Below are 16,627 nucleotides of genomic sequence, written 5' to 3' on the forward strand. Positions count from 1 at the left end.
GGAGAGTAGGGCGGGTCATGCCTTTACCATCCTAGGGAAAAAATTGGCCTTGTAGCATGCTTTGTAGTCCTTCCCACATTACCCGTCATGCATTTTTCTATATTAAATGTTTTGTTTTTATTGTTTTACTTTTTCAGTTATTAATATATATTTATGTTACCACGTTTATATACTGTATGTACTATTGTGAAGGATAAAAATCAACGAATCTGCCATATGATCTGGCCCTAGGAGCTGCCCTCGTTAAAGATGGCGGTTTCCGCTTCACTCTTTCATCAACGAATCAGAGCTCTTGTTGTTGAAACGCCATCCCTCAGTAGACATGGTGGGCATGAGTGTTCTCAGGTCTGCTGCTGCTTTTGCAGCCAGACTGAGTCCTCTTAAATCTGGAAATAATGCTGCAAATGTACTTACTCGAACAATCCCACGGACAGATAAAGGTAAGAGACACCCTGGCCTTTGAAGAGTGAGAAGTTTGACCCTAAAGGTGGCCGTCTCTTCTTATGACCTTGCGCCGGGACTTGTTAGCTTGCTAATATTAGCTAGCTGGTAACGTTTGTCCTGCTGTCAACAAAAAGTTCAAAGTAGGTTAGTTACGTTACTTCAGTAGTTAACGTAACATGCAGCTGCTATATTGTATTTGTCAGCTAATAACCTTTTTAAATTGCCGTTCTTTTCAATAGAGCAAGTAGTATTTGTATTGTAAAAGTTGATTGATAGCTAGCGGTTGAATGACAATTAATCATCTCACTATTAACGTTATAATCATGTCAAAATTCTCTTACAAAATGTTGTGGTTTACAATGTCGAAATGAATTATACACCTTATGTTACCAACTTCTGTAATAACTCGAGAGCTTAAATACCAGAGAAATATATTATGTGTAGGCTACTTGTAATTTGTAGACACTATTACGCTATAAAACCCATTTGACTCAGTGGGATGCACATTGAACATTTTTCCACACAATTTGATAAACTTTAGTAGATATCATTGACAAGATGAAGCTGTGATAATGATCATAATAGTGATTTTGTTCATAGTGCTCACCCCTGATTTATTAAAAAGAAGACACATTTGAGGAATGATCATCAGTATTGTGGATATAATGAGGCACCGATTGTTCACTTTACTAAGATACTACAGACAGCATAATAAGTTCATGCCATTATCACAAGAACCAAAATCCCAGTCGGTCTAGTCTTATGTGTTGATATCAGTACTGTGCCAGTTAAGCACCCACCTTTTAATTGTGAAATATATGATCACAACAGTGTCCCCCTGCCTTGCCTTGCAGTGGCCGTCCGTTGGGGTCATGGAAAGAAAATGTTTGTCATCAAACCCACTGACTTCTATGACAGGAGATTTCTGCGCTTATTGGTGAGTACTGTAACACCATCTAATTAATTTCCTGTGATCATGAGAAACTAAAGTGTGCTGCAGTTAGTAGATAAGATTGATGCCAGCAGCAGTAAGTCTTCATAAACATCTGTGTGTTGATAGCCCTGGTGTACCTGCTCACTCTTTTACAGTTTTGACAACGATAATAAAAGCCTTTAATGTAATTTTACTCAACTTCAGCCCCTCAACAGTCTTTAAAGTTGTATTCCTGAAGGTAGTTGCATCATTGTTCAAAACTATTTACTTATTGAACCACCTAATAAATAACATGCCGTTATTGCCCTTATTTGAGATCATGTTTGCACATGCTCATGTCATATTTATATTTCACAAATGCAGATGCACTGATCCAGAATGACTTATATTTATTTCAGCAATAGAATAAGCTTCCACACTTGGATTACTAACTTGACATGGAGCCAATAGTGAAACCATGCAGGCATCAAACCCAAAGTGTCCAAAATTTCCAGTCTAAACATTTCTCCTGATCTTGTAGTTTCTACGCTATAGAGGTTCAGTGTAATGAAATTAAAGCCATGCATAAAATGCCAACTGCTTTTGCCTCAATGTAATAATTATTCCTGACATGTTGACTTGGTTGGAGCTCCAGTCTTAATCACCCCAACATTACAATTTTCAGTATGTCATTTTGTCTTCTCATTTCTTTTTCACAGCAATATTACATCCTCCTGACTGGCATTCCTATGGCTGTCATTGTCACATGTGTGAATGTCTTTGCCGGTAAGTAAGGATATGTCTTCAGGTTTTTTGTGTGTTTTATTGTAGATAAGTTGATACTAATTTGTCATTTAAATATGTGATTTGATGAGTAAATCAAAAGAAGTTACTTTGAATTGAACTTGAGTGTGACTGTGTTGTGAAGGTGAGGCAGAGCTGGCTGAAACTCCTGAGGACTACGAACCTGAGCACTGGGAGTACTACAAGGTACGTAACTACTGTAGCATCTTATCTCGTTAGAGGTTGTGCCACTGATCTGAACCCTGGTTCAGGAATGGGTGGGCTTAAGCATGCATTCAATTTGGAATTGGGCATCATAGTACATGTAGGGCTGGGCGATATGGAGAAAATCAAATATCACGATATTTATGACCAAATACATCGATGTTGATATTGTAGGGTTGACTATTGCTTTCACAAAATATTAACACAATGAGAGTTTTGATAAATAATCACCAGTAATGTGGATACAATGACTTAAGTGGGTAAAGGCAAACAATAAAACCGCTAGGAAGTCTGGTAAGTTCAGAAAATTAAATCACTTTACTGTAAGGCAGCCATTAAAAACAGGAAAAGACAACACTTATTATGATATCCAAAATTTAAGACGATATCCAGTCTCATAATCGATGTCGATATAATATCGATATATCGCCCAGTCCTAAGTACATGCATACCATAATCACCCTTGCCATCATGAAGCCTTTGCTGCAGTGCCAATCTTTAAATCAGAATCAGAAAGGGTTTTATTGCCAAGTACGTTTTTTTAACACATAGCAGCCCTGTTTGCCTCCAGTGAATGTTTTATGAGTGTTGTGTCCGTAATATTCCCACCACAGATTTTGTAAGAGCAGGGTTCTATAATTCCAGATATTTCAGAAAGGAGCCTCTGTACAGTTGTCCATTCATTCAAAAATGTAAGAGGATAAAATCTAATATAGTTACAGTAATTGTTAAATTACTTGATTACTTAATTAACTAAAATTTCAGTGATTGTTTATTGGGATCAAATACATTTGCAGTCATTAAAGATACTCCTGTCTTGTGTGTCATGGCAGCACCCCATCACCAGGTGGATTGCACGGAACCTCTATGATTCCCCAGTAAAGGACTATGAAAAGATGATGGCTGCAATCCAAATAGAGAAAGAAAAGGCAGACATGAGGTGAGTTTTAGTACCAGTGTGTTATAGCTTCTCCTGTCATGTGTGAAGGCCAGAGAGCAGCTTTGACACAGGGGCATAAAGATATTTCTAACTGTCCTTAAACATCTCCGGTGACAGAAATAAACCGTCTCAGAAATAATTCTTAATGTATCTTGCCAAACTGAAATTGTTTGTCACACACTAAACATGGACTAAATATAAATATTTGATTTTAAGAGAGAATGTTTCTTATCAAGCACAACCCCTTTATAGCATCAGATGCAAACTGCAATCATGGCACGATCTGTGTTTCTTTATGTTGGTCCCAAAGTCGGACCATGGCGGTACAGTTCACAACCTCTGTTGCGGCAATCTCTGTGTGGAGCGTCTACTGAGCATTACAGTCAGAGAAACCCCTCAAGGATTGACTTAACTATAAGCACCAGTGACAGCCACGGCACAGTTACGCTTCCAGACAGGTTTCTGTGTGAGTCTAGTTTAATCACACAAGGATGTTAATGAGATTGAGTGTACAAGCATAAATGAAGGTTTGATTTTTGATGATTTTTCTTTTCTCCTGGCTTTGTGCAATGTGAATGAGGGTGTTGTAGCACCATTCTGGGATTCACAACTTGCTCTTGTTTTCCATTTCAACAGACTGACACAGCTGGAGGTGCGTCGACAGATGAGGATGAAGGGAGATGGCCCCTGGTTCCAGGTGCGGACCCTCAACAAGGAGCTAATTGACTACAGCCCCAAGGCAACACCTGACAATTAATCCAGACGTGTCTGCCATCAGAACATCATGCCGATCAATCTCACTGTTTGTACATTGTTTCCCTTCTTGCGTAAATAAAGTATCTATATGTACTCTGATATTTAGTTCTCCAGTGTTTTTATTGGCTTCATGCTGCAAAAATGTTTTTACAATTATTTAAATCTTTGTGAATTAGGTTACATTGCTGGGCAAAGGTAGGTAAGATATTTCTGTATGAAGTATGAATGTCCTCTCTGTGTCCCTGGATGCTTCTGTGTCCTCTCACAGTTCATCAATATGCAGGATGCTGCATATGTGCAGGTAAAATCTCCACCTCGGCCACACTGCAAAGAATAACCAGGTACAGATAATGGATGTGATGGATGTGTACAGAAACAAATTGAGTTTTAAATTCATACATATGCACTCGTGTACAGTCCCATTTTTATGTGGTCTGTTTTCTTTTTAATCTTTTTTTTTTTTATTTTTATTTTATTTGTCTTGTCTATCTGATTGGAGTACACATTGAGATATAGCCTTTTGATAGTGCGCTGTATTTGCCCCATAAGAAACAGATCACGCTTGTTCATCTCATCCACAAGGAGGGTGGCAGGCGACACATTAGTTTGTCAACAAGGACACACTGCATGGGATACAATTTTGCGAAAATCAATTGCTTCATTGCTTATTTTTTTTTAACTAGAGCGTCCACCTGGTGGCAGAGCTGTGCAGACAAGCTGTTTGTCTGATGGACAAAGGGCCTTCAATTATAAGATGCACGAAATAACTTTTTAAATGTGACTTCCACCATTTATTTATTTATTATAAACGCAAAATGTTACAGAGTAATAAAATTAGCTTTTAAAAAATGGTTTATAATTTTAACAACAAAAGCTACTGTAGTTTAACACGTGGATGGAGTCTTTTGTGTGGTGGGCTTGTAGGATACTGCAAGCAGCAGCTATTAAAAATCAAAGTGCACCTCATAGTCATGCTTTTCCTTGATCCTGGAGGGGGAAACATGCTGTAGTAAGTGCATGGGATTAAGTGTGGGCGGCTTTATGAATCATCCTCAGAGGTGGGAGGGGCCCTTCTGGTAAAACATCTCCAAGCAGAAGGCGTCACCACAGTCAACAGTAGCGATGTCATTTCTGCGCAGGTCAAAGCTTTTTTGCAAAAAAAGAAAACAGCCAAAAGACCAACATTAGCCTTCATGCTCTTCGCTTTGCCGCATGTGTTGCAACCAGCCTCCACCCCTTTTATTTTTATGTTTTTCAGCGTCACATCCCCCTGGCCGGAGGAATGTAGAGACAGAGTGTTTTAAAAATAGCATCCTCCTCTGACAGCGCTGCTCCGCTGGCTCCGCAGCACTGTGGTGCGAGAATCAGGAATGCGAAGATGGCTGCAGACCTCGGAGAGCTGCTGGTCCCATACATGCCCACCATCAGAGTGCCCAAAACAGGAGACAGGGTTTTCAAGAGCGAGTGCGCCTTTTCCTTCGACTCTCCAGTAAGTGTCCACATACTGGCTACATACCCAGACATGAGCGCGTTGTTTGGGGGAACTGACAGTCTCGTTTGGCTTGGCTTAACACCACACGTGATTCTGCTGTAATGTGTGTATGTGTCTCCATGGCCACCTTTCTCCGTGAACTTGAGATAAAATAAAATAAATAATTCAACGTTGTTTACATCTCAGGAGAGAGAGAGAGAAAGAGAGAGATGGAGGGGTTTCCCTTTGTGCAGGGAGAGGTAGACGGTGCAGTTCAGGCCACATTACCGCTTCAACACACTTGCTAACACACCTGCCTCGAGCTTTGAATTAATTTCAAGATGTAGCTGCGGTGTGTGAGAGGGTGTTTACAGCTAAAATGCGTCAGTGGTGCTTAGCTGGAAGTTTGTAATATTAATATATATATATATATATATATTTTTTTTAATCCTAATAGTGTTGTTTAGCCTTTGATAGTATAACAATCAATGTGTGGTGTGATGTACAGTTACAATTCACTTCTGTGTTCAGTAGTGCGTTTACAATGACTAATCCAAAATTCATGCTAACCCTGCTAGTATTGTGATACTGGTAGTACTAGACACTAATAAGTCTGGGCCTTTTATAGTATTTTTTTTATGTTATTGTGTCACTAGAGAGTTCATAGATAATCTCATGAGCCATATGCTGATGCATATTTTCATTTAATTAGTCATTTTCGTTTTCAACACTTTTAAATGTCAGAATCTACAGTTCTGATGCAGAGTTCAACCTTTCCTGTACTTGTAAAGACTTGATAGAAAGTCTGAGTTTTTGTCTCTTAACACATTATGCATACATACAATACAAAAATTACTTTCTTGACTGAAACTGTATTTAAAGGTGACTCAGCTGTCTGGAGCTCATCATGTTGGCCCAAGGACTGGTTTATTTTTATCCTTGGACTGTTGAAGCTCATATGACACTTTGGGCCACTTAAAGGTTTATCACAGGGGTTTGTTAGGCCCGCACTGATTGCAGATTTAGGTTAGTTTTGAAACGGTATTCTTGATGTATTTTGTCTTTCTAACAGTCCACGTGTGAAAGTGCAGGAGGTTGTTTCTGTCAGAAGAAATTAGATCCCCTGAAGGAGGTCCTACTGTATTTATCCTGCATTTTAAAATACTTTAAATGTGATCCACTGGTCACATGCATCATACCTTTGTATCCTGCAACAAGTTTCAGATACAGTACGTCAATCCAAGATGTGACATGTGTGGGCCTCAGTCCACTGGTACTCACCAGCTGTTTTATAAGGAATAAGGTTACTGTGTTTTTAAACCTGCAGGTCCTCAGTGCCCCAAAAGCAAAGCGGTAGCCTACTACTTTGTCAATGAAATTGTATGTAACAGTAGCAGCAACATTGATGTATCAAATTGTTTGTAAAAAACAAATTATCAAAGATTAATCCCATTTTTGAGACGTTCTTTGACTAAAAGAGTGTGTGTAAGGTGAATGCGATTCGGTGGATTTTACAGTAAACAAACAGGCTTCTCAGCAGCAGCCATTTTCTCGATTAAAGTAACTTTTTTTTTTTCTGTGCAAGAGTGCTCGAACACATTTTGGGCCATTTGACAAAATGCAAGAAAGACTGAGCAAGAAAGGCTTTTTGAAAAAGTGCTTGCAGTATCATTGACACATCTCTCTTGCTTGCATTTCCAATGTGAATGTTTTTGTGCCAGGGAGTGTGGCCAAGCTTGATAGCTTTGATGTTTTTGTCACGACGGCTTCTACTTATTGTCACTGTGAAATACCTTTTTAATAAAGCTAAAATACCGCCTTGCCTCTGTGTGTCAGATTAGAAAAGGCATTATAAGAAGGAAGATTTGTGTGAGGTTATACAGTGTGTGTGTGTGTGTATGTGTGTGTGTGTGTGTGTGTATGTGTGTATATAGTGTGTGTGTGTGTGTGTGTGTGTGTGTGTGTATGTGTATATATGTATGTGTGTGATGTGTAGTATATAGTAGTATATATATATATATATATATATATATATATATATATATATATAAATTTGCCTCTGCGCTACTAGGCAATATTAAAATAGAAGACAACAATTCTATGGTATTTTTCAATCTGTTAAACGTGTTGTTGTGTTGATGGTTCTTCACCTCGTGCTGCTGTTCATTGTTACTGTTTGTTTTGGTCTACAGGAGTCCGAGGGAGGCCTGTATGTGTGTATGAACACATTCCTGGGCTTTGGACGGGAACATGTGGAGAGACATTATCGCAAAACAGGACAGAGTGTTTACATGCACCTCAAACGACATGTCAAAGAGGTACGTTTTACACCTGCCCTGTATTTTTGGGTGGGTACTGATTTTTAACATCAGTAGTAGTAGTAAGAATGAGAATTTTACAATCAATAAAACAATAATACACAAAAGGCAACAAGAGAGACTATCTATTTTAGTAAGCCTATGTGAATTCAATTTAATTCATACAACTTGACACGCACAACTTATTAATGTAGTTTGAGAGTTTCATGTGAGAACGTGGAATTGAAAAATTGGTAACACTTTATCCCACGTTTATAAGCTGTATATAAACATTTAACACATGGTTTATTACACACTACTAATGTTTCTGAATGTATTTGTACACAAATATAACTCCTCTTGTGTGCACCCCCAAGTGGAGGCTGGTGTATAAACAGATAATGAATAATAATATAACACTGTTTTAAAAATATCAAACATGTCTTCATAAAAGTTATACTTGTTGACAAATACTGTACATTAATAATAAGCACTTAAAATGTCCTTAAAGCTGCAAAGAACTACATTATGGTGTGTTATAAAGTATTTACTACATGTTTGTATACCACTTATGATAAATAAATAAATAGGGGAACTTAAAGTGTTAGCCATTCTTTATTTAAAGAAGCACTTGTGCATTTTACTATTATGCCACATGTGGAATGTGTATATTCTGTTAGTAGATCATGTTATTAATGCCATCAGGATTACAAGTTAAATTCACACTGTGGTGACTGATGCTTCAGAAGTATGCAGTACTGAAAGTAGCTTTTGATAAAAAAGGTACACTGAGTGACCTGGATTGCTGATATCATGATGCAGATACTTGAACACCAGTGATTATATTACATTGTGTGCTCTGCATATTATTGGAGCTGGAGTGCTTGGTCATCAACTTTTTAAAGAAAGGTGAAAATGAATATATTTGTTTTAGCCTTTTCATTGGACCTGACTCGCCTTCAGGCTGAGGCCTGTCTGAGTGTTTTTGGCTGACACTTGATATGTTTTCATCTTTCTATACTCCCCATATCACAACCATAACCTTTCACACTGTTCTGTTTGTAGCTATATGTAACACTTAATTTTTCACGGTTTCCTCTTTTTCTTTTACTATCCTCTAATGTTTCCCAGAAAGAACCTGGTAATTTGGGGCCAATTATGTAAAACAAAAAGTGGTACTCTTCCAATTAATATAAATAACATTCATGTTTTTTTCTGTCCATCCCTGTGTGCACTGCACTTTTGCTTTTTTTTTTTTTTGTGTAAAGAAAAGAAGCCAAACAAGCCCGTTTTTTAAAAAACGTTGATGTTGAACAACACAAGGCTTTAGCTGCTGCCATGTTTTCTCACTGGCTCTAATTGCCCTCAGATAAGCTCTGCTTTGTAAAGAGCTGCTATTTCCATGCCTGGATCTGATCTGAAACAGCTGCTCATATTCTGCTGGCTCCTGTGTCTGCTGTTTCCCCCCATGAGTCCACTTGGTCTCGAGTGTGTCAGCATTCTCTGTCTTTCTGTCTGTCTGCCACTGTGTCCTCTTCCCTGCTGAGTGAACTGGAAGCAGTCACCTGATGGGATAAATAGGAAACCAGTCTGTGGCACTGGGTTGATTTGCTGCCAGCCAGTCATTTGGCAGATTCACGTTTTGGTGGATTCACTGACAAAGAGAAAGTTTGTTTGTTGATTGATTCATGTATCAAGACAGAAAATGTTGTTGGTAGACTGAAAAAGTGTATCAGTCTGTTAATGATGAATGATTTTAGTTTTCTACCACTCTGGACAGAGAGAAAAGAGGAAAACGATGTCACGCTCTACAGGCAAAGAGAGGCCCAAACACATGACGTGTGACATAACATAAATGGTATCTGTCCAAATCTACAAATTGTCTTTGTAAAACGAGCAACTGAATCAGCTTAATTTATCTTTCTTTAATTTTGACTATGCCATGGAAGGGGTTTTCCCCTGGCCTTGTAACCCGACCTGGCAGCTGGAACATCCAGCATCTATTTCTAACAAAATGACAACCATCTGGGCCTTCTGTCACAGCAGAGCATAAAAGCGTTTTCCAGCATTTTACATAGAGAATCATCAAAGGTGTTAAAAGATGCCTTTAATGGGATGAGGGTTCTCTGATCCAATTGATTCTCTTCCCTCCTGCTTCCCACAGAAAGCCACAGGAGCTGCAGGAGGCGCCATCCCCAGACGAAGAAATGGAAAAGTGTTTCTAGGTAAGTCAGAGGCAGTGGTGGAAGACAAACTCAGATCCTTTACTTTAGTAAAAGTATCAATTCCACTATGTAAAAATGCTCCATTACAAGTGAAAATCCTGCATTCAAAATGTTACTTAAAGTTACAATCTCTAAGTTCTCTGTTTCGTTCTCTTTGGTGGCACCTATGGCGATAAGCGGTAATTGCACGTGTGTTTTCTCTTCTCAGAGATCCAAACAGTGAGATCAGATAAATGTAGTGAAGTAAAAATCTGAGTTCCTCAGAGATGTAATTAAGTAGAAGTAACTTACAAGTACCTCACATTTTTTATGTATGTGATGTGTAATGAATATAATATAATAAGTTTATTTGATATAGCACCTTTTACAGACAAAGTTGCAAAGTGCTTCACATGATAAACATTTGTTAAAATACAGTAGGATCCAAACAGAAAATAAGCAAGCAAAAATAAATAAAATACCAATGAAGGTAAAAGACTAAAAACCCATACTCAGTCAGTTTCCACCACTGGCCAGAGGCTGGACTAAACCTGGTGTTTTATTATTAAGTATTTGATTTGTGTGGTCAGAAACAGCTCTCGCCGCTAAGAGAACCCCTCCATTACAAGTTCGTGTTATTGTTTGTTACACTGTGGTGACCCGTCAGCTGCCCCCCCCCCCCCAAGTGCCCTTTACCCAAAGCGTTAGATGTTTCCCATGATCAGACTCCTCCTCCTTCTCCTCCGTTCTCCACCATTCTCCTTCTTCTGCACCTTGTATGCTCCAAATATAGCCCATATATTTGTATATGTGGTTGGTAACTATTCTAAATCAAAGCCTGCTCTACTCCCCTCTTCCTCCTCGGTGTGGGGAGGGGGTGTTGGTCGTTGGCCTCTCAGCTGCCACCACCTGTCAACCTCCTTGACACACTTCCACAGCAGCTATGACGCTGCTTGGAGAGGACCAGGTGTCTCTCAACACCCCCCCCCCTTCCCTCCTTCCCCCCTTCCATCACCTGGCGGGGGAGGAATTCCTTCCACTCACCCTCAATGTAATTGATGTTTCTGTTTTATAATCGTCATAGACTTTGTTATCCGTTGCCTTTTGATGATTGCTGTGCATGTTTAGGTCAACCCTCTAGCAACGTCTGACTCGGTCTCTCTGATAGAAATTTTGTCAGACTCTTTTTAAGAGACGATTCTTGCTGCCATCCATTTTGGGTCTGTGATGTGACAGCGGGCATGTATGTATCTGCCATCATATCCATACCAGTCCAGTGATCTCATTTGACTGGTAACGTCAGATAACCTACAATAACAATGTCAGGGATAACCTATGATCCTGTTTCTCATGAGTCATTACACAACTTTAGGCTGGAGTGGAGAACGGACAACTCTGTACGGAGAGTGATTTAAAGAGTAGAGGCTCTCTAGATTTTGGTTCAAAAAGTTTGAAATGAAATGATTAGTTAAGTAATCAATTAGCTGACTGACTGTCTTCATATAGCCCAGGATAATGTCTTTAAATGCCTTATTTTGTATGACAAACGGCCAAAAAAAGCCCCCCCCAAAAAATGTAACAGAAAAACAGAAAACTAGCTGGCAAAAACAATTAATCAATTATCAAAATAAGTGCAGGTTCATTTTCTATTGATCTACTCGTTTCAGCTCCATCGTAACTAAATGTCTTTTGGGTTTTGGACTGTTAGTCGGAAAGCTTTAGGAAAGTGTGTTGGTCATATTTTCTAACATGGTATAGACCAGTGGTTCCCAACCTGGGGTCCGGGGACCCCTCAGGGGGGTGGCAAAGATCACAGGGGGTGCGCAAGTCTTTATCTGGTTTAAGGTTGAGGTAAAAAAAAAAAGTTAGACAATGTTAAACAAATTATGATAATACACTAGAATATATAATGTATACAAAAGTCTGTATAAAAACTATATATTTTTGTTCTCGCTTAAAATTGTAGGCAGGCTACTTAGTAGGCCAAACCTCTGTGACCTATTAACCTGTGGCCCTTGCTGTCATCAGGTCAGCTGTTAGCTGCTATCATCCTCATTTTTCCTGCCGCCACGGCATCACTATTTTATGAATGAAACATGGCGGAGAAACGTAAAAGTGCTGATAACCCCTCTGTATCAAAAACGAAAGTAAGGCTCTATCTCGAGAGTTACCTTAACGTCGGTTTCGGAGGGGGGGCTCAGCTTTTCTTAGACATAAGTAGGGGGGGCGCCAAGGAAAAAAGGTTGGGAACCACTGGTATAGACGATTAGTCGAGAAAATACCAAGCAGATTAATCAATAAGGAAAATAATAATGGTAGTGCAGCTCACATTTTAAGCAGTCTCATTATATAATCAATAATAACATGAGGGTGCCATAGCTGCACAGACAAATGTCAGAGATGTAAGCCATCCTCAGTACTCCTAAGTAACTATAAATTGCTGTTGATAAGAGTGTGTTATAAAGGGCTAAATATAGCTCTACATGAATTGAGCAAAAGAGTCATCAGCATCGTAGGAAGTCATCCTGTCATTGTTATAAAGGTGCCATTGTTTTCTTTTTGTTGTTGTTCAATGATTCATCTGTTTGTACTCAACTGCATCATCAGACTATTATGTTATTGACTGAAGTAACAAAGGAAGGACCTAAAAAAAAGAACAGACCTCACACTCGAGGGCAGAAAAGAACAGAACATAAAATAACAAAGTATGTCAATGTTTACTTCCTCCCCTGTAGATTTAGAGCTAAACCGTGATTTTAACGGAGAGGACTATGAATATGAAGACGAGGTCAAGCTTGTCATTTTTCCAGACCACTTCGAGATCCCCTTACCAAATATTGAGGAGTTGCCTGCTCTGGTCAGTGAGTCGGTGCTGCACGGGCGCTGGTGTGTTTCTATGCATGTCGATGGGGAGGGTGCACTCAGTGGTTCCCCTGTCACTGAACAGACAGGTTGAAGAGCCGCAAAGCCTGCATTTGTTAAGGTTTAAGTAAGAGTTTCATGGTCACACATTTTAAACTTTGCACTCAAGAATATAATATAATATATTCTGTGGAAGCTCGAGTTTCCCCTGTGCTTCACCTAACCTCTAGTAGCTGTTTAAAAGTTTTCATTTGGATGGGTTTTGGTGGAAGCTTTTAGTGTAAAGGCTGTTTCTTTGGCCAAGAAAAGAGTCTGGGGAACCACTGGACACACATACTGTATATATTTTGGCTTTGTGTTTCATTTCTTGCATGGAGTCCAGAGAAGACATTTTATTCCTGTTTTCCTTTTTGTTTTATTTTTTTAGAGCAGTGTGAGCATCTACAGTGAATGAGGCTTGGTGTTGGCATGTCATGGGAGTTACATTTAAAAATGATTTTATGCATGTATCATTTAATGAACAAATTGTGATGTTGAGCATAGTTGTTTTACTACCCTTACCCTTCTTGTTTTGCAATGTTTTGCATGGTTTGTTTCTGCACTACAGTAGCAAAAGAGGGCCGCTCTGTCTGTGAATCAATCGCTTTATGTGGTACAGCTTAACAATGTCTTTCATAGATCTTGCAAATCCACGATTTGTCCTTTCCATTTACTGTTATTGATTACTTACATTTAAGGTTATCTTAAATAGGTAAGGTAATTGTATATCTGACAAATGAACTGTTAAGGAGAGGTTCTTAATCCCTTCAGCTTTCTTTTTAAGAAGAAGGTTGATGTATTTTCAACGTGACATGAATCACACCCACTTCCAGAACTTCATTCTGTCTCTGCTGTTTCCTGTGACACTCAGGTGACCATCGCCTGTGACGCAGTGCTCAATGCACCATCAGCTTACAAGAAGCAGGAGCTTGAATCCTGGGACGAGGAGATCCAGGTGTCCAGACACGCCAGGAGCCTCAGACAGCTGGATAATGGGGTCAGGATCCCACCCAGGTAGGAAAGGCACCAAGCCACACTGATACTCCACTGTATCATTTATACCTTGGGCCTTACATTTCTGGGTAGATGATTGCATTTGTGTAGCCATTCACATGACTGCATTACTTTGTCTTGCTGTGGGCCTTGTTTATCCAATCTGTTAACAGTCAAAGTGTAAATCTGATCACTACTTCACTTGCTTGTGAGCAAAATGCGGTCATTCAGTGACTCTTTTTGACTGCAGGATAAAAAAAACGGTAACAAGAGTCTCTGTTTCTTTACCATCAGTGGCTGGAAGTGTCAAAAGTGTGAGATGAGAGAAAACCTGTGGCTGAACCTGACAGATGGAGCAGTGCTCTGTGGGAAGTGGTTCTTTGATGGGAGCGGAGGCAACGGCCATGCTCTGGACCACTACAAAGAGACCAAATACCCCCTGGCTGTCAAACTGGACACCATCACCCCTGACGGAGCAGGTCTGAGACACGTGACATCATTATCTAGACTGCAGAATCCGAGTTATTACATGGTGTTTGTCAGTTAGTCGGTGTCCTTTTAAATTGTTTGAGTTTTACTAATGCAAAGGAACTTTTGGCAAAGTGTCACAGCAGAAAACAGTCTAAGACTGTATTTAAATAGTATGATTTGAAAATGATATGCACTGATTTACCAGGTTACGATGTACACCTGTACAATCTAAAACAGCCCTGCAGTAAAACCTTGTATCTGTCATGGAGCTCATCATTTTCAGTTATGTTTATTTGACACTTTGTCAGAGATTTGGGCATGGTATGGTGGGACTTGCTGACCAGAAATCTGTAATTTAAAAATGTTAAGCTTTTTCTTTAGAGTCAGATTAAAAATCGGACCTATCGTAGTCATTTAATCGATGCTTTGGTTTCAGATGTCTACTCATTTGAGGAGGAGGAAGCTGTGTTGGACCCCCACATATCAGAACACTTGTCACACTTTGGAATAGACATGCTACAGATGCAGAAAAGAGTAAGTTAAGCTGTGAACAAACAAACCAAGACCAAAACGTGAGGCTTCCACAGTGAAGGTTTCACACAGATCTCTCTCCCTGCAGACAGAGAATGGTCACCACACAGACAATAACTCCCGGCCGCGGGTCAGTGAATGGGAGGTGATCCAGGAGTCGGGCATGAAGCTGAAAGCGGTGTTTGGTTCTGGTTACACAGGCATCAAAAACCTGGGGAACAGCTGCTACCTCGGCACAGTGCTACAGGTCCTCTTCAGCATCCCAGACTTTCAGAGGATGTGAGTATACTGTGATGAGACTTCACATATAATATGTTATTGTCTATATTATTTTGGATATACTGTAGACTTATTTCCCCCCCATTATTTTTTTATTTCTGTTTACATTATTCATATATATCACAGCAATTCTATCAGAGCACAAAAAAGCCATGTTTAGTGAGTCTATGTCACTTTGAGTATAAACAGAATTTTGTTATCAAAAGGAACACAACTTGATTTCATTAATTGATTTTTATTTCCCATGTCTTTGTAACAATGGGAGGTAGACAAAATATACTGTAAATGCAGCACAGAGAAGGACTTAAATGAATTACCAAAGCTGCTAAAATAAAATATTGCAAATATTAGGTTGATTGGCAGGTATAACATTTGTCAGGTACTAAAGAGATCTTGGAACCAGCATTTTGATATGAGTTTCTTAGCAACATGAGACACATAACAAGAGGTTCAATAGGCCAAACTGGTAAATATGACTTTTTTTGATGATGCAGAGTAATATTTCTATTTGAAACAACTTGGGATATTTAAATTACTAATATGGCCATCAGCAGAAGGTGTTAGTGTCTTCTTAGTGCCACATCTGTCTGCTTCCAATGGTCTTGTGTCTGTGTAACGTCCCATGTGCTCCATCTCCATGTGTTGTGATCTTTAGGTATGTTGGTAATCTTCAGAGAATATTTGACTATTCACCCCTTGACCCCAGCCAGGACTTCGCCACACAAATGTAAGTGACTCCAGTGTTACATAATGCAGTGTTACAGTACACAAAACAAGTGAAGGTGTTGCTGTCTCTGTGGTTAACAAAAGGCTGAGGTTTTGTTGTCGGTGACTAACTTCAAATTAGTTAACAAAATGCTTGAAATAACTAAATATTGCCTCTGCAGTTTTATAAGAGGGACAAGTATCGTCTCTAAATCTTCATTAAGCTAATAAATAATAGATATTTTGTTGGGTGAAAGCCTTTTTTCCCATGTGTTCTGCTAAATACTTGTCATGTAAGCCAGTGTGTTGCAAGAGGTCAGTAGGGTGCTGTGGTCATGATGAAAGGTAAATAGAGTCTTAGCCAGGCAGCCGACAGATATCAGATATGTGAAGCAACAAACGTTTCATATTCTGAGGCACATTGCCAGATAAACATGTTTATACCCGTCTCTGTTCGTATTTGATAGCCTGTCAGCAGGAATCAAGTCATTCAGAAAGAAAATCTGTCTCCTAGTGCGTCGGGCCTGTATTGATTAAATATGGCCCCTCTCTTAATAGCACTAAAGGCAGAGCGTTAATTAAATCTTCATGGAGAGGTATGCTTATTCGAATTGAATTAATATATGTTACCCTGTATTCTGTACTTAATAGAGCCCGACCGATATATCGGCGGGCTGATATTATCGGCCGATATTAGGCATTTTCTAAACTGTC

General features: G+C 39.3%; 2 protein-coding genes across 4 annotated transcripts in view; both read left to right on the forward strand.

Moving 5' to 3' along the window:
- Positions 1–296: 296 nt before the first annotated feature.
- On the forward strand, positions 297–4,158 carry ndufb5 (NADH:ubiquinone oxidoreductase subunit B5). The gene is made up of 6 exons (XM_078258896.1): positions 297–440; positions 1,299–1,381; positions 2,077–2,143; positions 2,286–2,347; positions 3,199–3,305; positions 3,942–4,158. The coding sequence occupies exons 1-6, from the start codon at positions 323–325 to the stop codon at positions 4,060–4,062; spliced, it is 558 nt and encodes a 185-aa protein (XP_078115022.1). The 5' UTR covers positions 297–322; the 3' UTR covers positions 4,063–4,158.
- Positions 4,159–5,180: 1,022 nt separating this feature from the next.
- usp13 (ubiquitin specific peptidase 13) overlaps positions 5,181–16,627 on the forward strand; it is a 33,520-nt gene continuing 22,073 nt past the window's right edge. For all 3 annotated transcript variants that reach the window (XM_078258897.1, XM_078258898.1, XM_078258899.1), the window contains exons 1-9: positions 5,181–5,550; positions 7,725–7,850; positions 9,994–10,054; positions 12,769–12,890; positions 13,806–13,948; positions 14,222–14,406; positions 14,835–14,932; positions 15,018–15,208; positions 15,864–15,935. In XM_078258897.1, coding sequence (XP_078115023.1) covers positions 5,440–5,550; positions 7,725–7,850; positions 9,994–10,054; positions 12,769–12,890; positions 13,806–13,948; positions 14,222–14,406; positions 14,835–14,932; positions 15,018–15,208; positions 15,864–15,935 — 1,109 coding nt within the window. In that variant the 5' untranslated portion in view covers positions 5,181–5,439. The remainder of the gene's footprint in view (positions 5,551–7,724; positions 7,851–9,993; positions 10,055–12,768; positions 12,891–13,805; positions 13,949–14,221; positions 14,407–14,834; positions 14,933–15,017; positions 15,209–15,863; positions 15,936–16,627) is intronic.

Source organism: Sander vitreus, chromosome 9, assembly GCF_031162955.1.
Source record: "Sander vitreus isolate 19-12246 chromosome 9, sanVit1, whole genome shotgun sequence".
In the NCBI taxonomy this organism is placed as follows: domain Eukaryota; kingdom Metazoa; phylum Chordata; class Actinopteri; order Perciformes; family Percidae; genus Sander; species Sander vitreus.

Bases quoted from the DNA above. Each gene is read 5' to 3' on its own strand.
- ndufb5 (XM_078258896.1), top strand. From the start codon at position 323: ATGGTGGGCATGAGTGTTCTCAGGTCTGCTGCTGCTTTTGCAGCCAGA. The intron at 1,382-2,076 runs GTGAGTACTGTA...TCTTTTTCACAG, and splicing joins GGAGATTTCTGCGCTTATTG to CAATATTACATCCTCCTGAC. The intron at 3,306-3,941 runs GTGAGTTTTAGT...CCATTTCAACAG, and splicing joins AAAGAAAAGGCAGACATGAG to ACTGACACAGCTGGAGGTGC.